The sequence below is a fragment of the Malania oleifera genome, chromosome 13 (genome assembly GCF_029873635.1).
Source record: "Malania oleifera isolate guangnan ecotype guangnan chromosome 13, ASM2987363v1, whole genome shotgun sequence".
Lineage (NCBI taxonomy): Eukaryota > Viridiplantae > Streptophyta > Magnoliopsida > Santalales > Ximeniaceae > Malania > Malania oleifera.
Window position 1 is genome coordinate 15,965,388 of NC_080429.1, and position 25,876 is coordinate 15,991,263.

General features: G+C 35.3%; 1 protein-coding gene across 1 annotated transcript; it reads left to right on the forward strand.

Moving 5' to 3' along the window:
• Positions 1-1,711: 1,711 nt before the first annotated feature.
• Positions 1,712-25,633, forward strand: LOC131145979 (phosphoglucomutase, chloroplastic). The gene is made up of 22 exons (XM_058095182.1): positions 1,712-2,161; positions 2,248-2,313; positions 2,414-2,458; positions 2,553-2,645; positions 2,795-2,847; positions 8,981-9,032; positions 9,125-9,193; positions 10,230-10,298; positions 15,024-15,146; positions 15,228-15,280; positions 17,254-17,332; positions 17,425-17,489; positions 17,570-17,637; positions 22,374-22,492; positions 22,603-22,677; positions 22,799-22,914; positions 24,327-24,468; positions 24,614-24,695; positions 24,779-24,825; positions 24,942-25,019; positions 25,103-25,208; positions 25,283-25,633. Exons 1-22 carry the CDS (start codon positions 1,946-1,948, stop codon positions 25,348-25,350), a joined length of 1,884 nt encoding a protein of 627 aa, XP_057951165.1. The 5' UTR covers positions 1,712-1,945; the 3' UTR covers positions 25,351-25,633.
• Positions 25,634-25,876: the final 243 nt, after the last annotated feature.

The following is a 25,876-nucleotide window of genomic DNA, read 5'->3' on the forward strand; positions in this document are numbered from 1 at the left end:
CAGGTAGAGTGACCCATTGATTGCCCTGTTTATAGGGTAAGTGTGTACAGAAGGTTGTATTTTTGGGATGATGATATTGTAGTGAGAGATGTAAAAATGTAATTATGGTTTGATAACACCAATTCTGGTATTGTATGTATATATATGGTTGTATGACTTATGTTTTTGCTGCATAGGTGTGTCTATTATGTACATGAATACCTCAGTGCTCATCTGAGGCCTGAGATGCTATAACAAGAATATCATAATAGTTTTTGTGTTTTATTAAAAAAAAAAGAATGGTGTAATTTTTTTGGGTCGTTACAATTATGGTTACTGAGGATACTCATGGGCTGAACAAACGATATATGTAAAAATAAACAAAAGAAGAAAATGAAAGGAAGATACAAAAAAGGGGAAAGGAATAGAAATGGGAATGACTTTAAAAGTTTATAAGAATTATGTTTTATATTTGAGTATATGCACATACTGGTTTTCTTAGATATATTATGATTTGATTGAGATTATATATATTGTTATAATTACACCCATACTGCCACACACTGTCAATAACTTATTCCGTCTTACTGAGATTTATCTCACTTAAGTATTAAACATTTTAGGAAATCATGATCGGCCTGATGAAAGAGCTCCGAGGTAGAGTGGAGCGGGAGCCTTGTGATATAGGGTGAGTGTTTGATCTAGGGGTGTATGTCTTCCTAGGTTTTTGTTGTTTTTGGGGGATGATTTGTTTGGGTTATGTAAGTGTGTACATATATATAGGGTAGGATGATACTCTGGTATGTGTATTCGCTGTGGTATACATATATATATGTGCTGTGACTTTTGCTGTTAGGTATTTGGATTATGATATGACTAGTATACTTGGTACTCATAGCGGGTCGGGTTATGTGTATGATATCAGGGTGGTGACGTGGCTGATTTGATAGGTATGATGTAAAAAAAAAAATGGTTTCATAAATCGGGCGTTACACCTTTGCTTTTAGAGTTGTCCCAAGAAATTAGTTAGCCTTTGAAAGAAGGCATGGTCCCAATTTAAATGCTTTAATTTATATTTTTATCATTTATTCCAAGATTTACTTGAAATGAATTGAATTACTTTATGAATAATTAAGATTATTATGAGGTACTCTCATATATAATTTTCTTTGAATAACTCAATAAATTGAGCCAATCACTTGCACAAAGAGTAGATTTCTATTATATGTGAAGATGTAATGAAAATATTTGTCGTTACTTATGGAAAGCAAATTTATTTTTTACCTTAAGATTCCAAAATTATTATAAAAATGAACCTTTAGTTAGAAGATTGAATATAATTTTTTTTGATTATTTAAAGAAATTTACAATGTAAACTTTGAAAATAAAAAAAAAGTTATAACATTTTTTATAATTATTTGAAAATTTAAAATAAAAAATATTTGACACATTTTTGAGTGATCACAGTCAATTAAAAGTTTTAAATAATGCAGCTGACAAGTGACAACCGTCAACCAAATCTATTCAATTATTGTTTTTAATTTTCATTATCTTTACACATATTTTCTTTAAGGGATGAAATAATTTTGAATTTTAAATAAGGAAGTTTGTCCTCCAATAATTAAAAATTGGAAGATACTGCCAGCAATTCGTGATCAATATTCAATACAATGTAATGAAAATAAAAACAAAAATATTAAAAAAAAAAACAAAAGAAAAAAAATTAAAAAATCTAGAAATGAAAAAAGGGAGCAGCTCACGGACGACATGATCACCAGATAAAGTTGGCATCGCTGGCACTGAGACAGTAACCGGTACTCATAATTTTTGACGACCAGTCGCGATTTCGTCGCTGCAAGTCCAATCTGCCAGACTTCAATCTTCCTCTGCTCCAAGATCACAGTCTCTCTCTCTCTCTCTCTCTCTCTCTCTGCCACAGAGGGGCGAGAGAAGCAGCCACTCCGTCATGCCTGCCGCCTCCGCTGTCGCCGTCAACAATGTCATCTCCTCTACCTTCAAGCTCTCGCCGCTCTCTTCGTCGGGCTCTGGCTTTCTCGCTCTTCCGCTCGTTTCCTTCTCTCTCCTCTCCCCGAAACTCTCTCTCAGATCCTCACCTAATTTTCTCCCCATTAAAGTCTTTTCATCCTCCTCTACGCCCTCCGCTACAGTAGAGGGCATCAAGGTCCCTCTCTTTATCTCCATATCTGTCTCCTTATCCGTAGATATATTTGTGTTTGATTCTAAATCATGGTATCTGTGATTGTTCAGATTAGTTCGGTCCCGACTAAGTCTATTGAAGGCCAAAAGACCGGCACAAGTGGTCTTCGAAAGAAGGTGGCAAACTGGCAATCACTGTTCCTTTTGCCAAATTTCTTCTGCTTTTTGAATTTGAATTTTGAATCGCGATTTTTATTTGTCAATTGTCTTTGTTTAGGTTAAAGTGTTTATGCAAGAAAATTACCTCGCGAATTGGATTCAGGTTTGAATGCCGAGAACTGTTTTTGCATTGATTAGGCATTTATGGATATCATGCATTGTGATTTTGGGTAAAGATTTGGATTTCGGATTTGCAGGCATTGTTTAATTCGTTGCCGCCGGAGGATTTCAAGAATGGCTTGTTGGTGTTAGGGGGCGATGGTCGATATTTTAACCGAGAGGCTGCTCAGGTTGTTGTTGTTTCTGTTTGTTTGTTTGTTTTTGTTTTTTTTGTTTTTTGAAAGACACTGTTTTAACAACAAATTCTCCATTTCTTTTGACTCTGGGACGAATCAATCCCTCTCTCTTATTGTCGTTGCTTTTGGGATTTGAACTTCAGATAATTATTAAAATTGCTGCGGGCAATGGTGTTGGCAAAATATTGGTGGGCAAGTGAGTATCTGTAGTTGAAGTTATTCTTAAATGCCATATCTGCTCTCCTAGTCGATGTTAAAAATGCTCAATGGATTAATGGCATTTTGTTGGGTATGCTTTTATTAAATATATTTGCAGAGCATGTTCGTCTCGTGAGATTCTCTACTTGGAATTGTTATGACCAACCCGAGAAACCTTTGAAGCCATTTTTCCTTGTCAAAGAACAGCACTGGATTGGAAAATTTTAGTGTTGGAGATTTTAGTGTTGAACTGTTGTGTGAATCTAGTTCTATTGAACCAATAACTGTGCCAGTAGGGTCTGGTTATATGCACCGCCAATACACATTGTTTAGGCTTCATTGATCTATCATTTTTTTGATGGGTATGTCTAAGAATTTTATTAGAAGGGCACCAACAAGGTCAGAGATCAAATACATCTATCCAATAGGGGTGTTTTGGTGTAAAATTTCCAGAGCTCCACACAAACAGCAAGTAAAATAAAAAAGTTGTCCAGTATCTCTGCTGAAAATTCTAAGAATAAAAAAAGAAATTATGACTAAAAGTTGAAACAGAACTGAAAACTGAAACTTGTTTGATTTTGGTCTTAAAATTGAAAAAAATAAAATTAAAAAATAGAAACTTATTTGATAACGCTTATGACAAAAAATTGAAAGTAAAAACTAAAATATAGAGATCGTGTCTTTTTTTATCACTGCTCCTGAGCCTCCAATTGATAAGGAAATGAGGGATGTTTTGTGGCATCACTTATGTAATCCTGAATCATTGTCAAATGAAGCTCTGGATTTCACTCACAAAATTGCACTGAAACAGAATGTGGCTTGGGCCTTCTCCATTTTTGTTGCATAAGTAGCGTCTGTCAACAAGCACCAGCTCTCTCTTTCTCAGTTTATCTCCTGTCAGGACTAGCCCCCCTAAGATGCCAGCCATGCAAAAAAAGAAAAAAATGTCACTTTCCTTAGCACTTTGTGTGTACTCCTTCACTCCAAAATGGCTTAGGCAGCTTAGCTATTTTGAGCGAGCATCTGATTTTCTCAACAATGGCGTGATTCATCATCTCATCCCCTGCCACTTTGCTGTGGGGTACCAGAAACAATCATCTCATGCTGTACCCCATGCTTCAAGCACTAGTTTTAAAACTCATTTGAGGTGTACTCCCTTTCCTTAGCTTACATATTTCTCTCCCACCATAGCATGCGAATTCTGAAGTTGAAATGCCTGGTCTAAATGTAACTATACTGTGCATAAGTCATCATCAATAAAATTAATAAAATCTCTGTTGCCTCCTAAAGACTCCACCTCAATAGGACCTTAAACATTGGAAAGTCAAGTAAATTAGTCTTTGTATTAGAAGACTCACTAATGAGACTCTTTGATGCTTGCTAAAGCAACAGTAATCGCAAGGACTGTGAGAGTCTTCCCTGTCAGAATCTGCTGCCTCTTTTCACTTGTGTGAGCCTTTTGTGCCTCTAATTTGGTGAAGATTCATACTTTGTTGAGTCCATTCTTGCAGATAGTAGCATTTGACTTGTATGTACTATGATCACTCTCTTTTGCAACCACTAGTGAACACTTGGCGAGCTTGCTCTTTGCCAATACCAAAGTAATTTTCAATGCCTTGTTGATCTAAAGCAATCCAAGATGTCAAAAGTGCAAATCAAGAACATGTCACACATTTCAAGATCAATATGCAACCAACATTTGTTTTAATACAAACATCATCAGTTTCCACAATCTTGGAATGGCTAACGTCACCCATTTTCATTATACAAAAATCTACATCCTTGTATGTGGTGAAGAACTCCTTTGTGTGAGTAGTATGGTAGGATACAGCAATATCAGCTACTTGCTCAATCTCCCTCTATTCACCACATGCAAACACTCCTCTTCAAAGGAGAGAACCACCACTTGTTCATCCTCCATAGAAGAGTAGTTGTGTTTTTGTCATCATTATTTTTCTCATATTTATCTTCTTTTTGCTTTCATGTTATTATCGTTTATTATCCGACAAATTCTTTTTAGACGGCCCTCCTGGCCACAATGGTTGCATTTGCCTTTGCCTCTATACTTGGCCTGTTCAGGGACTTGCCTGTAGACTTTGTCGCATTTGCCTTGGATTTGCCACAGTTGTTTGGACCCCTTTTCCTTCTTCTTCCCACGTTCTTTGTGACAAGAGCCTACGCAATGTCCATAGTCAAAGCCTTTCTCCTCATTTCTTCATTGATTAATGTGCTTGTTAACCATGTTCATAGACAGTACGCCATGTGGAGCTGAAGTGACAGGCACCATCAAAGTTTCCTAGCTCTTGGGCAAAGAACTCAACAATATAGAGTCTGTAGTTCAATTTCTAATATCATCTTCATCTTTGTTGCAGCCAACTGATTTGCCATACTCTGAAATTCATTCAGGTGCTCAATAATGTGAACCCCTTGTACTTCAGATTCACAAGCTTCCTTATCAGAAAATCCTCATCTCTAATATCTTTTTTTTTTTTAATAAATATAATAAAGACTCCAGTTTCTTTCACAAATCATCAGCAGACATCTTATTAGACACATGATAGAAAACACTGAAATCCAAGCATTGCCAAATGGTGCCGCTAGCTTTTGGTTCATCTTTTCCTAGTCCTTGTCTTTCATATCAGTAGGTTTGGCTTTTCCACCTTTTAAAGTTCATACAAGTCTTTGCAGTACAAAATATCTTCCATTAGCAGTTCCCAAATTGCTCAAGTGGAACTGCTCAATTTAATCACGGTAATAGAAGTAGCCTTGATTTTAATTGACACGAACCTAACCTTTCTCTAATACCACTTTATTGAGATTCTAGAAAAATAAACAAAATAGTTAGGTGCAACATAAAGAACACAAAAAATATCAGAACAATTTAGGCAAAAATATTCAATCAATCACACCCAATCACAACTGACAACAATGAAAAATAGTATTGCAACAGCAGATGTCACGCCCCGAACCCCCGGATGGGTCCTAGGTGTGACTATAGTAACCTAACCTGTCTCTGTATCAATTAAAACATACATGATACTACACTGAATGAGGGTCCAACCCTGTGGGGTACACGTACGCCCTATACACATTCACATACATCATTAAATACGCAGCGAAAATGTTCTTTCTATACATATATCATAACATACTAGAGTCTATACATAACTGGAAATATACATTCCAAAATACAATACATACTCCGGGTATCTACAAAACCCAACACTGACAACCCGGTTACAAAACTCGTACCTACTCAGGTACCAAACGTAGCTAAATGACACCCCCACTTACGGACGCTAGGATGTTAGTTTCGGCTACTCGAAGGACCTGAAAAAAAAATATTTGTATATTCGGGGTGAGACACCTCTCAGTAAGGAAGAAAGTAGGTTATATCAGTGTGTGGCATACGAGTGTTATTTCGGCGTAAAACATAACACAATACAATATAGTACAATACAGTTCAATACAGTTCTAGTATTTTTCCACAAATGCGTTCCAGTTGATACGATATCAAACATACGATTAGTGTTGTCACACTCAAGCATCTGATACCCTGTGATAACCAAAGCCTCACAGCGATACCGTTGTAAGTACGGTGTAGCTCACACCCTTCGGTGACCATCCGGAACAAACAGACGATATTTCACACCCTCGGATATGGAGCCGGACACTCTTGCCTACGGTAATTAGTCGAGACATGGCGTCAGCGTACGGTAATTAGCCGCCCCTAACTGATTCAGCGTACGGTAATTAGCCGCCCTTAGCTGATTTACAAAACTTGGAACAATTTTGGAACTCATGTTCTATGCTCATTAGCGTACGGTAATTAGCCGCCCCTCACCGTTTTTACAAAAACCTTGGAATATTTTACATACAAAGTTCATTCCACACTTATGTGGTATACAACAAATCCTATCGTTTTGAGTTCAAGAATACAATTTAATACAAATATGGGTACGATCATCTCAATACTACAATTTTAATACAACATATGGTTTCTCCAACAAAACAGAGATGATACGCGAAACCCCAAATTTTCCCAAAAACTGTAACCCGAAAATCTCGCGTTTTCACCCGATAGATTTTCCCAAATAAGTAATCAAAACATACATACGATCGTAAACTACAGGTTTATCGATCCCGATTTCAAAAATAAACTGATATAAACAGAATCCCCTTACCTTTCCTGAATATCAAAATACGAACTCTATGGTTCCAAAATTACGAACTGAGACACCAAAACCTAAACATCCAAGAACTATACTTCACTACAATTCTTACAACTACATATAAACTGAAACGAAATTGAAATCGGACCCTTGCCTCGATTTTGGGGTCAAAACCCGAAAATCCCCGAAACAAAGATCTAGTCCACTATTCTCGATGAGATTCCTCTCTTGATCCACATAGTAACATCGGATCGTCGGATCAGGTGACGAACAGCGAAGAATCGAAGAGAGAGAGAGAGAGATCCCGCTGGTTCTAGAAAGAGAGAATTTGAGGTTTCTTAACCATGAAGCAATGAAATAGGATATTTTTAGCTCCTTTGACCCGGCCAACCTCGTTGACGAGACAGCGCCTTTGTCGACGAATCATTCATACATTTCGTCGATGAACCGGCTCCTTCGGCGACGAACCCTATTTCGATATTTTACAACATGTTCGGTATCTCTTTGTCGATGAGGCTCTGAATTTCGGCGACGAAGAGTATGAGGGGTCTTCGTTGATGAGAACAATGACTTTGTCGACGAAGCCTACAAAATTTACCTTTTTACCCTTTCGCTATTTAGTCAATCCTCATATCTCGGGTTTGGTTTTTACAGCATAACACCCCATATTTGACATGGAAAAATCTCTCTCAAGGAGGCAAAAATCACGGGGCATGCCAAAAATACTCCACTTTGAAAATAATGAGGATATAACATTTTTCACATTTTTCTAAAGTGTGGAGAAAATGTCTGCAAAATCATCATTGATGGAAGATGCCCTATGAATGTGGTTTCTATAAATGGGGGGTCACTTGTATGCTACATCATCCAGAACCTCACCTAGAGCCTTATGAGATATCATGGGTTGATTAATCTACATGTTTTTGAAATATTTTTGGTTTCTATCAAAAAGGATGATTGTTTTGATAAAGTTTGATGTGATATCATACTCATGAATATTGGCCATTTACTCCTTGGCTTTCCTTGGTTGGATGATGTGGGTGTGACTCAAGGACGAGAGAACACATTTCTTTCATTATAAAGATAAGAAGATCACCCGCTCTACCAACCAACCAAGAGACATTATTGACCATGTCAAAGTTGACTTGAAGACATAACAAGAAAGGAAATGCTTGTGTTTGAACTTTGAAGACATCCAAAATCTTTCAAACATTCCTATTGCTGAGTTTTCATGTCTAATGTGTTCATTGATGCCCATTCTCAATTCAAGTCTATAGTGCTGCCAATGGAACATGGTTTCTTGCATCGCTCAAGCACCGGCTTTCAAAGAATTCAAGTTTGTTTCTTACTTTTGATCCTCTAACATTGCAAAAGTCAAGGCCAAATTTTTTCTAACTGTGGGAGATTTGATGTAGGACAAGAAGCTGAACTATGGTTAATCCCTTGCTGGAGACTAATTCTAAAGAAGTGGCTCTAGGGATTGTTGGGTTTAGTTAATAGTTTATTGTGTTTAGTTTAATTTGTATAGGATTATGCATATTTGGAGGCTTGTTTGTAATATTTTTATGGTTTTGTTTATAATTTCATCTAGTTTCAGGGATATATATGCAATTTCTTGTATTATTGGCTTTCTTATAAATATTGTGTGAAAGCTATGTAGCAGTAGGTTGTTGAGTTTGAATTGAAAGTGGACCTGTGATTATTTTTCTTCTTCTTCCTCCCTTCTCCTCTCCCCTCTCTCTCTCCCAAATTATGTGTTGGCTGTAGTTCTTTGATGCTGCCCTGCATCACAGGCTTCTTTGTTCACATTTAAAGTTTGTTCATAATTTTGTTTTCTTCAGCTGCACAGTGGGTTTCATACAACACCATGAGTATTTTTAATTTGCAGAGCCATTTTGCTTTGTTTTTTTTTTGATTGTCTTCATGTACTGAAAATAAAAGATACACTCATTCTTTCAGGGAAGGTATCATGTCAACACCAGCTGTTTCTGCTGTTATTCGGAACAGGAAGGTAAGCATGTGAATATGTTTCCTTTGTTTTCTGCTGTTGGGCTACTTGTGATATTACTGGTTTTCCCCCCATTAAACTTTTATTTTCCACAGGCAAATGGTGGTTTTATAATGAGTGCAAGCCATAATCCTGGTGGGCCCGAATATGACTGGGGTATCAAGGTGAATTGCTGGTGTTCATTCTTTAACATGGGTCCAAGTATTTTGCTGTTTTATGCACAATGCAAGAAAAACAGCTGTTTTATTTATTTATTTATTTTTATAATTTTGTTTGCGGATGATATTGTATTAATTGATGAAATTAGGGACGGAGTAAAGGCTGAGTTAGAATTATGGAGAGAAGTTTTAAAATCTAGAGACTTTAGGATAAGTAGAAATAAGATAGAATATATGAAATGTAATTTTAGTAATGATAGAAGGAATATTGGAGACAAAGTTAAACTTGATGATGAGGAAATAAATAGTGCTTGTAGATTTTGATACCTTGGATCTATTATGCAAGATGAAGGAGAAATTGAAGATGATGTAATGCATAGAGTTAAAGCAGGTTGGGTAAAATGGAGAAGTGCTTCGAGTGTGCTCTGTGATTGTAGAATACCCTCAAAATTGAAAGGGAAGTTTTATAAGACAGCTATAAGACTAGTTATGATATATGGATCGAAATGTTGGGCAACGAAGAAATATAATATCCAAAAGGTAAAAGTTTCCAAGATGAAAATGCTTAGATGGACGAGTGGTATAACATTTAAAGATAAATTAAGAAATGAAAATATTCGTGGTAAGTTAGGTGTAGTTCTTATAGAAGATAAGATAAAGGAGGGATGACTCAGATGTTATGAACACTTGCAATGTAGGCCACATAGTGCACCTGTGAGAAAGAGTGATTTAGTTAGTTACTGTGGGGGGCAATAGAAGGGGTAGGGGTAGACTTAAAATAACTTGGGAGAAGATAGTGAGTAAGAATTTAATATCCTTGAATCTATCAAAAGAAATGGTCCATGATCGCATAAAGTGGCGGAAAATGATTCATATAGCCGACCCCACCTAGTGGGACTAAGGCTTGGTTTTGTTGTTGTTGTTATGTTTACTAAAATTAAATTCATGTTCAAATGAAGTCATTATGCTCTAGTTTTTTGCTAATCCACTAATTGACATGTTCTGATGCAAAATACCATTGACTTTACTATTGATTTTGCAGTTTAATTACAGCAGCGGGCAACCTGCACCTGAATCTATCACTGACAAGATTTACGGGAATACTCTATCCGTATGTATCTGTGCCTATATTTATTCCTTGTGTCCTTCCGGTGTTTTTTTTTTTTTTTTTTTTTTTTAAAATTTTTAGAATTTTTTAAAGGACTATAGATTTTTAAAGGGCGAATAATTCATGTTATATATTTCATTTTTCCCTTATTTTATTTATTTATTTATTTATTTTGGAATTTAAGGCATTTCTACATGTTGTCTAGTCAACTATTTGTTTCATTCTTTTTGTAATAAATTTACAATATCCATTCCCCTTTGGTAAAAAACAAAAAAAATACAATCTCATTTTTAGTTAATCACATTTCTTGTTTATGTTTTATTCAACTTTATTACTTTTCACAATTATTTGCACTTCATGCCTCATTCACTTCATAAATACATGCATATATGTATATGCATAATTTTTTGTTTTTTTGTAGTATTTGTTTGCAAAAAATATTTTCATGTTTGAAACAGAAAAATCGAATTCTTTTTGAGCTTTGTTTTATTTAGCTTGTTTGAAATAGTAACTTAGAATAACTGAAGAGGACGCATGCTATTCAAATTTAGTATATTGGCTGTAAAATTTGATGGTTTTATGACAACCTAAGTAGTATGGACACTTTACAAAGATGATATGCCTGTATTGGATGTATTCTTCATCATTGCTCTTTGGACACTCCTATAACCTGTTTTATCTGTCTAACAAACTCTGTACTATTTTCCCCATACTTTGAATTAAGTTTTCTCATATATTTTAGATGCTCAACCAACATTTCATTGCCAAACCTATTGGATTCCTTGAATTTATTAAGTCCCATTTGGTTAAGGATCCAATAACTTGTATTTGGATCCTTGTTTTCAAAATGAAAATAATAAGTTGTATTATGCATATTTTGTTCTCAAAAATACAATTGGATGATTAAACTCAAGTTTAATTTTCTAAAAATGAAAATAAAGAATGCATTTTTGGATATCCAAAAAATATTTTCTTCTTCCATTTCTTGTTCTGTTGGTGTCCAGTGTCTAGCGGTGGTGGCGGTCAGCGGTGATCAGCAGCAGGCTGGTCGTAGTGGCAGTTGGGAGCTGATCTTGCAGCAGTTGGTGACTGTGAGGGAAGAGGAGGATGGTGGGACATGACTGATGGGAGGAGAAAGATTTGGAAGCTTTAGATATCATCTTTCTGTAGAATCCCAACAAGAATGGTGTTTTTAGGATATAATCTTATAATCCTAAAAGTAGTTTTTCTAAAAATAAATAATCAAATGCCTCCCCCCCCCCCCCCCCTGTTGTATTTCCTGTTTCCTTTGTTTTTGGATTCAGAAAATTGTATTGAATAACTTAACCAAACAGGGTCTTAGGTTCGTAAGTTAATTATCTTGTTCTCCAATTTTTTAGGCCTATAAATAGAATCCTATGATCTAGTTTTAATGTTTTTAAAGAGTTGGACTGAAATTGATGTGATGGACCTTTGGTCTATATCAAGTGGTATCGGACTATCAGAGTAGAGTGGTTGCCATTTCCAAATGTTACCTTAAAAGTGTTTCCATTTCCAGTAATTTGCTTTGGAGTAGAGTGGTCTTTTTAGCGCCTTGTTGGGGTTTGGCTAATGGATTCTTCTGGCATGTTTCTTTGGAAGACATGCAGCTGGATTGGCTGGTTCTACTTTTGAATTGCTTTGCTACCTTTGGTATTTGCTTCCTGTTTAGTTGCTTCCTTATTGTAGCAGGTGGATAGCTTGTCCTACCTGTTTTTCTTCTTTCCTTTTCTGTTTTCTTGATTGTAATCCTTCTTTCTTGCATTAATATAATTCTTTGTTTATCAAAAAAGGGAAAAAAAAAAGTTAAAGTGGGCAGAATGCTTGTTGAAAGTTAAGCTCCAAGTTACTACCAAGAATTTTAGATGAATTAATCACAGTTAATGCTGACAAGTGGTAGAATTGCATGGGCATTTATGTTAATTAATTAATAATATTATCCCATCTCTTTTCTTTTTTGGTGTTCTACATTTCTCATGTTTATTGCATTGGATGTCTGTATCCCATGTCTTGTGTACATGCTGCATATATCTACACTGATGTTCCATTATGTTGATGTGGTGTTGGAAGTTTGATGCACATTGTTGGAAGAATATTTCAATATTGTAAAATTGCTTGGTGTCATGAACGTGGAGATCTCAATGGCCAAAAAGAATCACCCTTTTCCAGATCTACTAGTGTCAAGAAGTTATGTTTGTGCGGTGGCAAGACTACATCAAGTCCAACCCAGCCGTACTCATCCTTACCCAAGGAAAACACTCAAATGTTTAACCCAGTGGTCAAGTCTCATGGTTCAACAACCTTTGATCCAACTGAGGTCATCATAGAGGAACCCAGACTTGAATGGTAAGGGAGATAAACTCACATTCCACCAATACTGAGGGTAACTCTCATCCCCATAACACAACCTTTTGTCAGTGTACCTATGACTTACCACCTACTAGCTGGGGTGAGGGGAAGTGATACTATACACAACTCGAGTAGGACACATAAAGGATTAACACTCCTCGATAGTCCAATTGGATCTAGAATGACTCCACCCAACAAGATAGCTAACGGCCAAGGAGGGACGGACATCAAGCCTCTGGATTGAGAGTGGTGCGCAATCTCATTCCCAAATGGATAATCCATGGGGCTTCCAATCTCATAAGGAAGCCTTGGACACCCCTCGATGTCAAGAGCCCGCCTTTGAGTGCTCCTTAGGGTGCACACTTAGCACCCAAATAGGATATCGGGGGAGGTAGGTTGCTGACTTGGTGTTCTCTCAAAAGTAATGTCTCTGAAGTATTCTCATTCACACACGTGTAACTAGGATCTAATTCATACATCTAAAGTTCGAGAACACCACCATCAGTACTATTTGGGCCAACCACAACGTCACAGTGACTTACTGAATTCCATCCCTGCGACAACCACATAGTCACATCCAGGTAAACTGATCTTGCCTCGAAGTTAGAATCATACACCATACCATGTATTAGGGTCGCAAAACTCTTAAGACCTCGACACTTGGTCTTAGGTAACCTTGTGAGCAATCTGTCAATACAGTACTGATGGGAGAATGCTGTTGCTTTCAATTCTTGCAACAACTGTGATGGCTTCTTATGACTCGTGTACTTTCAACTGATGCATAAAAAAATAATTTCTGAAAATGTTGAATACTTGTACAGTATTCTAGTACATTCCTAAGCTCCAGTCTATGGTCCTGTGTTGGGAGAATAATCAATACTTTTCTGAAGTAATGGATGATTCCACATGGTAGTCCATGTCTCCATTGCCCTTTTTTTGGACAAGAAAGAAATTTGTTAAGAAGAGAATACAACAAAAGGAAGAGCAAGATGTCCTCTTGGAATAATCGTGGAAGAGTAATGAGAGAGATGACGTCCAATCCCTGCTAATCATTTGAACTAAAGAATGACCCCTATAAACACTGGAGGGTAAAGTGTAAAGATAAGCTAAAAGAAATGCTTCCTAAAGAGCAAGTTGTAACTTGATCCTTGAAAATTCAATGTTTCCTTTCCTTCTACATAACCCATGGACATGCAAACTGAGCACGCTAATACAAAACCTTCACTCTAACCAAAGCCTGGAATCTCCATATTCATTAAATCACTCACCTTACTTGTTTCATCCACATATTTCTGGGAACAGAAAATATATTTACTTAATTGGTTGTAGATGGGTTTTTTGAACTCTGGCTTCTATATGTAGTGCCCTTATCTAATCCCTAGGGCAAGTTATCTTGTTTATCCTTCAGTGTAGGTTCTTTTTCATCCTTCCTCAACAGTATTTTTAATTGTCATGACCTGCTTCATCCCCTCTTCACTGCCTTTCATATTCTACCCATAATGTTGGATTGGTAGGAGGTGTTACTCCTGTGATGCTCTGCTTTCTCTCATTCCATTTTCTTTTAGATAGACAAATAAATTTATTAAGAAAGAGGAATACTAATAAGGGAGAGCAAATAGTCCTCCAATCAAAATGAAAAATTAGATTAGATCTGTCCTAAATTTGTTTGCAAATCACTCAAAAAGTGATTCCCATGAAAACTTCAAAAGCTAAGCTCAAAGAAGAGATGCTATGAGAGTCACTCTATTCGAGAGCAAAGAATCTTGATCTATAAAGCTTTTATTGTTCCTTCCACAGAACCTGAAGCATAGCAAACCAAACACATTGCTGCAACACCTGCCCTTGCTTACTCTTATCACTGCCCCAAAACTTCACCCTCATAAAATCACCTGCACTTGCTGTCCTCACATCTTACAAGAAATAGCAAACAGCTTGCACCAAAACTAGTTAGCCACTTGCAATGGAAAAAGGAAATGATCACTCAGCTCTTTGGAGGCTACACACATCACAGAAATATCTGGATAGAGCATCTTAGTTAGGTCTTCTTAACTGCAAATTATTATCTGGGGAATAAGCTGTTAGCAATTTAGTATTAAATTCAGTTCAGAACAAAGTCCAATTGAATGTCTATATTTTATGGGAGAACTCTTGCTTTCCAAATTACCTTTTTCCAATCTCAGGCATCCTCTCTCATTTTGCATCTCTTATGAATTGTCTTGTATAGTCAAAATTACATGTTAAATTAGGTGTAATAAAATTTCAAGTGCAATTGGATGGTGTTTACCACATTCGGGCATAAATTGAAATATGTCATCCCTAATTAATAGGCTTTGATGTTCAAATAATCTAGGCTCTATGCAGATTTCTGAAATTATGATAGCGGACATTCCAGATGTCGACCTTTCTTGTCTTGGGCTTACATCGTATGGGAACTTCAGTGTTGAAGTAGTAGATCCAGTGTCTGACTATCTGGAATTAATGGAGGTGAGAAGCAGAAAATGCTTTGGAATTCTAGGATGACATTCATCTGGACTATATGTTAATAATTGTGTGGGATCTGTGCAGAATGTATTTGATTTCCAGCTTATCAAAAATCTTCTTGCACGACCAGACTTCAGGTATGCAATTTGTCTGTTGGGCATGTGGGATTGACTAGTATTTTGGTTATATGGGGTGCTTCATTTACTTTCATTCCAAAATTTGGATAATAATTATTTGGAACACGATAGTTCCAATACCATGTCTTGGGAATATGTGGGAATATCACTATTTTTACCAGTTCCTAACATGCAGCATTGGATTGGAGATGAATGTGCCAATTAAATATGATACAGAACTGGAAATTATGTGCCAATTAAATATGATAGAGAACTCAAAATTACAGTGCCCCATTTCTGTGATTCTTTAGAACACCATGACATTCTAGTGCCTCTTTGAATATTTTTAAAGCAGATTGTGCTCGTAAATTTTGATTATGGACACTAAAAGAGCCTACCCCCACATTTAAAAAGTGGCATTATGTACCATGCTAGCCCATGATCTGTATTTCTGTTCACATTTCACGCATCACGATGATCCACATTCTAGATAAGCATGCCTGTTATATTTTTTGCTGTGTTTACTTTCACGAAGGAAGATGCATTTTAGAGGTGCTGTTGTCAAATGAACATATATATCCATTTGTGATTTTGGGCCATCTTATTGTCAAATGTGTGCATCCATGTTTGGTGCTTTAGTATTTTTTCTCATGGTTAAATTTCTATCTTATCTCAATTAGACTCAATATTAACCTTCCCCCTGTTGTTTACATCCAGCTATGTGAATCTTTTTTTCTCTCCATTCTAATCTACAACTATCTGTTCTGTTAAGTGTTGGGTCATTACCATAGTTTCAAAAATTGATGTGCAGCAATCCCCACTATTTTTTATGTTTGAAAGTCATGGTCATTATGCTATTTCTTTCTGCCTGCCTAAATAACGTTATCTTTGCCTAACTAGAGTGGTCTTCTGAAGTAAGCCAATTGACAAAATAATGGACATCGGTAAATTAGTGCAATTTGGTGGTCCAAAAGTTTGATCTAAATAAAAAATTCTTGCTAAAATAGGCTCTGTTAGTCTGTTGTTCTCACGCTTCTTTTCTTGTTTTGCCACTTGTTGATTGGGGATGAAATTTATTGGTATTCATCATACTACAAGTTTCATGGGAGTCCCTCTGTTTTATTTGAAGGTTTGATCATTCTGATTATTGAATTGATTCCATGGTGGCTGAATACCATTATATTAGGGAGAGAATTTTATTTGCTATTGATGGAAAAACTTGTTTGACATTGGAAGAAGCTTCTATTAATTTGAGCTATGAGGATGATATTGCCCTAGATATAGTTGATAGGAAATAATAAAAGAAGAATTTCATATAGCTAATCCCTTGATGGTTTGAGTTCAAAACTCACTGTCTCGCAGTTGACCTTTGGGACACACTCTGGACATTGTAATTGCTATGCTAACAATTTTTTTTTGGGTACTCCATAATCTTTGCAATTAATTGTATTATAAGGCGATTTATTTCTGGAAATGAGCTAAATCACTTTTTCCATACTCAAAGGCTGGTTAAAGGATTCATTAGTTTTCTTTATCTTTATCATTTTTTTTGGAAGGAGGGGGTGGGGTAGAAATATTAGCACCTGTCGTTCTTGATGCTGCCCCAGAATCCACATTTGGTGTCCAATGTATGCCCAGTCTACCTGATTAAGTTCTTTTTGTTGTCGTTTGTTCAGCTACCCTCACCTTCCTTGCTTTTTTTAAATGAAAATTTAAATGGTTAGCTTTCAAGTTTCTTGTCTTGTCTCTTGGTGCTACCCTTCCCCTCCATTTCTCTTTTGTATTTCTTAATTTAAACCACTTAATATTTTCTATTAATTTTTTAAGCATGGTGGCTTAAGCAGATTAGTGTTTTTGTGTGTGTGTGTGTGTACATGCATGATTGAATTTTGTTGCTTTGATTATTTTGTGTCTCCCATATGGTTTTGATTTTTACATGTGGGATAATTGAACTTGCGGCTTCTGTTATGAATTATTTCATATCGTGTGGCCAGGTTTATATATGATGCTATGCATGCTGTTACGGGCGCTTATGCAACACCCATTTTTGTGGACAAGCTAGGAGCCAGTCCGGTCTGTTGTACTTAAATCTAATCACAACAAAAGAAAACTTTAATTGATTGATGTTGAAGCCCTTGACCATAGATGTTAGGAACATCATGTAGGATTCAGTTTCAAATGGAGTGCCTTTGGAAGATTTTGGGCATGGTCATCCAGATCCTAATCTCACGTAAGAAAGTGAATTCCATTTTTGACTGGACTTGTCATTATAATGAACTATCATTAATATTGATTTGTATTTTGAGACAGATATGCAAAAGAATTGGTCAATATCATGTTTGGCGATAACGGACCTGATTTTGGAGCTGCAAGTGATGGTTGGTTCAGTGATTATAAGATTGCAACTTCTGTTCATCTATTCTGGCATTTATTTATATATTTGTATATATTATTAGGGAAAATAAACTTACACCTCCTGAACTATCTACCATGTGACAAATGACCCTTAAACTTTTTAAGTAAAGCTTAAGCCCTTTGAACTATATTTTTAGTTATAAAAGACCTTTCTATTAGAAAAAAAATTATTAAATCTAACGAGTTAGCAACATGTGCATGGCACATCAAAAGAATTAATACTTTTTTGGAAAAATTTGCCTTATAAGTCTAGGGAACACACAAGCATCCTACAAACTAATTACCTAAAAAGGACTTGCAGGACATGGATACTTTCATGGGAGTTTGTGATGGTTATATTTTTTGGACATTTTTGATACATTTTAATACAATTTTGATGCTTTTTTTTTTTATTAATTAAGGGGCTGTTTGGTGTCATTGTCAAAAATAATGGAAACATAAACCAGAATCAGAAACAAAAACTGAAATTATTTGGTTAATATTTCTACAAGTAAAACAAATTAAAAACTTGATTGAACAAGTGATCATTTTTTCCTTGAATTAAATAACAATTAAAATATATGATTAAAATAATAAAGGTTCAAAAAAAATACAAATTGGAAATATTGTAATAAAAATAAAAATTATAATTATTTTACGTTGTCATTATATTTCAGAATTGACTTTATAAGAATGATCATATTGTACATGACAATTGAAAAATAGTAAAAAAAATTTTCTAAATGGATTTTGTTATATTTTTAAAATTTTTTAAAAAATCGATTAACATTTTCATTTAAATCTATTTTAAATACATATGGCCATTTTATTTATTTTTAATTAAAAATTATGTAAAAAATGAATTATTTAATTGACTAAAGTTAATTTTGGATATCAAAGTATTTTGGCAAAAGTTGCGAAAACATTGAAAACCATAAAACTTGGTTTTAGCTTTTTTTTTTTTTAATTTAATTTAATTATTATTATTATTATTAGTATTATTATTAGTATTATTATTATTATTATTATTATTATTTTAAAAAGCTGAAAATCAATAATAGAAATAGAAAATTGACAACGTGAATAAACATGTTTTCATAATATGTTTCTTCACTGTAGAGAAACAAAAATAGAAAACAGGAATGATACAAAACAGACCCTACGTTGATGGAAAAATTGTTGGAGTTTGTGATTGTTAGTTATTGGTTGTTGGACAATTATTTCATTTGACTTTCATTTAATATTCTAGAAACTAATTTAGTTTTTGTTATATAACTGTTGGAACCTACGATATCTGCTGAAATATCTCTATGTTGATCTATATTAATAATATGAGGGAGCAATTCTTCGATTGTTTTTTTGTGCTATATTTTTGTAACACAATCTGTTGTTTAATTTCATTGTTTTTGTTATTTGATGGACGAGTAATTTCATTCCAACAAAAGGCGAGAAAAAAGAAAAAAAAGTAGGTGGAAGGCGTGTGACAGGCAGGCTTCTCAATCATGTTCATAAATTAAAATTTTTATGAGGATAATTTTGTCTAAAAAAATTATTAATTAGTCGTGTCACACACATGTTACTAATCCATTAAAATTTATGGTTTTTGTTAGTAGAAGGGGTCTTTTATAACTAAAGATATATTTTAAGAGGTTTTAGAATCTTTTGAAAAGTTTAGGAGAGAATTTGTGGCATGATAGATAGTTTAGGGGGTGTAAGAGTATTTTCCCGTACATTATATGTGTTGTTGTTTGTAGACATTTTTTCCGGACTAGCATATTTCCTTGAGGTTGTCAGCATGGTTTTGCGCAGAAAACTTGGAAACAACTAGAAGCTTAAAATTATTGTTAGATTACCACTTTACCTAAAAGAATAAGTTGTTAGGTTGTGGGCCAATAATATATATCAAGCTTTAACACCCACAACACCCCCCCGCGTGCGGGGCACAAGTAGACCGACAGCATGAGGAGAGATAAACACACTATAAATAACACCCATTACTAGGAATAAATAATTTTTTAAACAGCACACAAGAAAATGTGGGCAACAAGACTAGAACCTAGGACCTCTTGGTAACTACCTCCGATACCATGCTAGATTACCACTTTACCTAAAAGCTTAAGCTGTTAGGTTGTGGACCAACAAAATATATCAAACTTTAACAATTATAATTTTTATAATCAACCTGCAAATCTTATCTCAAATATACAAATTTTACTGTATGAATAATTTTTGAAAATTTTGCTCCATCTAGGGTATTATTTTTCTACTGAATCATATTGTCTATGTCCATTTTTCACAAATTCAATCCACATTCTTGTCATCCTTTTTTGTCATTGTATCACCTTCAATGTGACCATTATGCTCCTTGTTCGGTGCTTCTATAATTCTATTTGTAATCTTGTGCTTTGATAAAGCAATCTGTACCATCTCACCCTGTCCTGATTTTCTTCTCCCTTTTACTTATCATAAAAATATTCTTTTTAGAGAACTAGGTAAAGATGATAATAGTAGTGTAGAAAGATGACAGAAAGAGAGAAACAATTCTTTTCATGAGGCAAATAAAAATCTAGTTGACCTTCGACACTGGAGTTGTTTGGAGTCAATTCTTCAATGTAGGCTATTAAAACATAGGCGTCTATTTGATGACGACTAATAAACAATGGAAACAATAATTCCCATGGAGGTCTTAGCTCCTAAATTTTTTGTTGTTTTGCTGCATTGTATATGATGTGGAAATTATGCTATGCAGAGCTTATATTGTTCACATGATAAACCATAAAGGCTTTATCATTTGTATAAAAGATGAAGAGCTAACTTTAAGTTAACCTGTAATGAAGTACAGCTATTGAACAAATTGAGCAGCTAGGGCTCAACTTAATAAGAAGTTTATAAATTGACTTGAGCACCAATCTTGATGTCCAATTCTCTTCTGTAGTGGGTCAAACCCAACTTATGCTAAGCTCAATGCTACCAGACTCTTTTGGAGTTGTTTATTGTGTTAAGAATTATTTGTGGAGTGTTTAGATCAACAATATATTTGTGAATAGCTTCAACCTGTGATTTCCAGTTTCCTATTCGTTGTATTTGTGGAACAACTATTTACTCTAAAAGCTCAAGCATGTAGAGAATGAGCGGCTATATATATAGTATTCTTTGGCTGAAGCTGAACTTGAGTTCAATCTCCATTCCCTGATGAACACAGTCAAGCTTGAATGGGTTCAGCTTGCTTGGCTAATATTGGTTTCTGCACTTTTCATCAGACTATTCATTAGCAGTGGTGTGGACAAGTAGATTTCAATATTTCAATTCCTCACCATATTACATTAACTTAAAAAGAATACTGTATTATTTTACATAATTTTATTCTTTTTTATATTTTTGACATTTATGCTTAGGCTTAATCTATGTCACAAAGGCACAGGAGTAATGTTGGTTTTGACATGGAGACTTTAAAATAGATGAATTGTGAAATCACGTGTGAATATAATATGATAGAAACCAGAAATCAATACATAAATAATTAAATGCTTTACTTGTATAAACATGCTATGTAAGACAAACATTAAGTGTTATATAAATTTATACAACATTATCCCTTATCAGCAAAAATGCTGTATGACATTATATCGTTTGAAGATCTGATATCCTCCCTTTCCTCCCCATCTCTCTTCTTGGGCTTAGTTTTTTGACATGCAGCTTGGCCCTTGTTTCGTACTTGGGTTGCTGTCCCCCTTGGCACCCCTTATTTTAATCTCCTACACTTTACTTATCAAAGAAGATACTCAACACCTTCCTTTTCTTCCTCTAACAATTCTCAATATATTGCATATTTTATTCCAGAAATGTTCAAGTCTACTATAATGTTTGAGACATATCTCTATCATGAATCTTTCTTCGTTATATTTGACTCATAATATTCATTAACACAATAAAAGTCATATCTTTATTTGTTTATACTTTTTCTTTGTAAACAATGTGCTTGTTCAACAGAGCACTGGAGTAACATTAAGATTAAGAATCCATTTTAAGAGTGTGGATATGTACAAGAGGTGCAGAACATGGTTTTGCTTGTTAGCATGTCCTTCTACACAGATAAGCTTCTTTATATAGTTGCCCATGCTACACTCTATGTGCTATGTATCTAGGGGTTTAGATTCCCATAGTAGCTACATGCTTGCTGGCCTAATGTTGTATCGCCATCACATGTCAATTTCTTTTCTGAATGCTAGCATTAGTGCAAATTTGGTTTCACAATTTATTACCACGTTTTGTATTGGATGTTCAAACTTGTGTTTGACCTTCAGTTTGGGGTTCTAAATGTCTGGTAGAGAACATGCATTTGAAATGATATTGGGCAAGGAAGGAGGGAAAAACAAGAGCTTTAAGGACTATGTTGCCACTTGGTGTATGCTTGGCTGTCAGAGGAAGAATAATACACACACACACACACACACATATATACATATTTATATTCATGTGTTCTACTCAATGCTTTGTTTGATAATGCATGGTCTAGGCAATGTTAGAGTTGAAGGAAACGATTAACATGTTTCAAGTTAAACTTTTTGATTCCTATTTTGTTAGCTATATGGTGATGATGCCATTTTTATCCCTCGTTTGACATTATTATATATTTTCTTTTGGTCTCAAATACGAAAGCTGGTGTTGGGATATTTGTTTGTGTTGAACCATAATTGATATCTTCTCTATCATTATTCAGGAGATGGTGATAGAAACATGATTCTAGGTAAAGAGTTTTTTGTTACTCCTTCAGATTCTGTTGCAATTATTGCAGCAAATGCACAAGATGCCATCCCGTACTTCCAAGGTGGTCCTAAGGTATGACAGTTGTTCAGCCTCATTTCTTTTTCAACAACACCCCCGACCCCCAGAACACACAAAAAAGTTGGTAGAAGACAGTGAACTAGCTCTTTGTTTCAATTTGGTAGGGTTTAGCTCGATCTATGCCAACAAGTGGTGCTCTTGATCGCGTTGCTGAAAGATTGAATCTTCCTTTCTTTGAGGTTTCACTTTCTGAACTATTTTTTTACTTTGATGGCTTATGAAGTGATTTACTTGCAGTGGGATAGATACATTTTGATACCTGACAAAGTATGTTCTAACAATGTATACTTTTGTGTTAAGGTCCCCACTGGTTGGAAATTCTTTGGGAATCTTATGGATGCTGGGAAGTTGTCAATTTGCGGGGAGGAAAGTTTTGGGACAGGTTCTGATCACATTCGTGAGAAGGATGGCATTTGGTAATTGTGTACATTTGCTAGCAGTAATTTACTTTGCATTGCAGAAGTGTTTGTAAACTTAGTTTAGTGAAGTATTAAATTCTTTCCTATGCTGGCCAACAGATACTAAAACCATAGGTCATCTTATCTTTTTGCTTTGCCTTGTCCCATGCTTGACTGCCTTCCTCCTGCCATTGCCAGTGCCTTCAATTTCAATCCAATGACTCCTTATTGACTCATTTGTTGATGTTCGTTGTACATGGACAATCAAACCTAGACATGTTCCTGTCAAAACGGGGCATTTTATACTTCTATGGTTTCTCAAGAATGCGCTATTTTCTTTTCTTTTCCATCTTTACTGATTGCCACTCTTAATATGTTTATTATTTCCTTCTATATTTTGAATGTTTTATTTCTGGACTGTCAATGCTCAGTGCCATCAAGCTTTTTTTGAGAAATAAAAATAAAAATCTTCCTCTTGTTGCAGTGTTCACATGAAATTTTGTCAAACCTGATGAATATTTATCTTTTGAATATTTTATGACTAAGAGGCCGTGCCTTGGTGCGATGGCAAGTGCCTCCACCTCGATACGGGTGGTCTCGGGTTCGAGACTTGGGAGCGGCCTCTCCAAAAATGGGGGTAAGGCTTGCCGACATCCACTTCTCCCAGACCCCACTCAAAGTGGGAGCCTTGTGCACTGGGTACGGCCTTTTTTTTTTTTTTTTTAATTTATATTTTATGACTAGAGTCTACCCCAGAATTTGGTGTTGTGGTTTGGTTAAAAGTCAACACAAGAACTCACAACCTTAATTTCATTTTTTTGGTCCGATTAACTAAATCCTCATATTAAATTTGATGCCATTATTGGCAAAAAACAGCAATGGTCCAGATAATGGCCCCATTTATAAAGCAAATTGTAGTTTTCTTTTTCAGTGTTCATAGGACATATTTCGATAGCCCTACTCCTACAAATTTGCTTCTCTAATTGTTCTTTAGGGTGCATTTGTTTCATGGGCTAGACTTGGCTAAGCACTCTTAGCTTATGTTCAGTGCCAGCAGAAGTGTTGGATTGGAAAAGGGGAAAAAACTAAAAAATAAAATTCCACTTTTGTCTCCAAACCTATCCCTCATAGATGGCAGATCAAGTGTGGCATAGGATAATTATTCTATCCAATCTAGTCCAATAATATTTGGTCCATTCCAATTGTACAAAACCTTAGCCTGTGAAACAAGTGCACCTTATTGTCTTCTTTTATTTGGTTAGTGTCAGACCACCTCTTGCAGGTTGATCTTGGTAAATTTTTGATTGTGTATGGGGACCATATATGTCACAGTGAATAATCCTTCATTTAATTTTTTATTTGCATCCTTTCTTTTTGTTACCATAAATAGTCAAAGCTCCTGAGTAATAGCTCAAATTTTAAATTGACAGGGCTGTGTTAGCTTGGCTTTCAATTATTGCATATCGAAACAAGGACAAGAAAGCAGGAGAGAAATTGGTTTCTGTCTCTGATGTTGTGAAGGAACATTGGGCAGCTTATGGAAGGAATTTCTTTTCTAGATATGATTATGAAGTAAGCATTTATTATTGGATGTATTTTGAATTATACTTGCAAAGTTTTTGCCGTTACAGTTGTGCAAGTTCGTCTCTGGATTTAGAGTAAGCTGTGTCATTATCCAAATGTTTCTAGTCTTTGATAAATCCAAGTCCATAATCAGGAATGTGAATCTGAATGTGCCAATAAAATGATTGAATATCTTAGAGACCTGGCCTCAAAGAGCAAGGCAGGCGAGAAGTACGGTAAGCTTGGGTTCTAACTCGTTCTAAATTTACAGCAAATTTTCTTTGAAACATTTAGTTGTTAAGGTAATTTTCTGTGATAGGTAATTATGTCCTTAAGTTTGCGGATGACTTTGCATACACTGATCCTGTAAGTCCAAGCAGCTTCCACAGTTCTCATTCTTGATTAGTTGTGGTTTTTTTAAACGTGGAATATAAAAAGGCGCTTGCTGTGTCAATTAACTCAGATTTCATACAATTGCTTAGGTGGATGGAAGTGTGGCATCAAAGCAAGGTGTTAGGTTTGTTTTTGCAGATGGGTCAAGGATCATATTCCGTTTATCAGTACGTGGTTTCTATCTATTTATCTTCTTCTTCAAAGTCTTTTGCTACTGGGATGGAAATAACTATTTGTTTTATATTTACAGGGAACTGGTTCAGCTGGTGCAACTATTAGAATTTACATTGAACAGTTTGAGCCAGACATCTCTAGACACAATGTGGATGCCCAAACGGCACTCAAACCATTGATAGGTTAGTCTGTGTCATTTTCATAAGCTAAATTTGTATAAAATATTCCTTATTCAATGAGTCTTTTTGTTTTTTAGATTTGGCATTGTCTATATCAAAGTTGAAGGACTTCACTGGAAGGGAGGTGCCTACAGTCATTACATAAAGGTTGCTTTCATTATCAGTCGGGTGATGTCAGTGTTATCCTAAATTATGGTGTAGGCAGGTCGGGCATTCCATCTTTTCTCTGCCATCACTTATCATATGTATTCTTTATGTTCAATTTTGGTTGTATGGTAAATAATCTGGCTTAAAAAAAAAGAAGGGCGTCCCCCGGCCATAAGGCTCCCCGCTTTGCGAAGCTAGATATTCTGGCTTCTGGAAGAATAAGTTGCTACATGTAATGCATGTAAAAGACATTTGGAAAATAAAATTTTCGCTTAAATAAATTTGATGCTCTTTATCTTGTTGCCTCATTTATGCTGGAGAGCTGAAGCTCATGTCTGTAACTAGAAAATATGTGTACCAATCTACTTAAGGAGCACTCATCATTTATAAATGAGGTACACAGTTGCAAATAGAATCGAAACATCTGTATTTTCTTTTCACATACAGTGGGTTTTCTGTCTGTTAGACATTCAAATCAAACGACCCAAAAGATTTTCAAACAGGACCACTGCATTCTTAAGACC

Coding starts and splice junctions, on each gene's coding strand:
- LOC131145979 (XM_058095182.1), top strand. CDS start 1,946: ATGCCTGCCGCCTCCGCTGTCGCCGTCAACAATGTCATCTCCTCTACC. Junction 2,314..2,413: donor CAAGTGGTCTTCGAAAGAAG/GTGGCAAACTGG, acceptor GTCTTTGTTTAG/GTTAAAGTGTTTATGCAAGA. Junction 15,147..15,227: donor ACTATCTGGAATTAATGGAG/GTGAGAAGCAGA, acceptor GGATCTGTGCAG/AATGTATTTGATTTCCAGCT.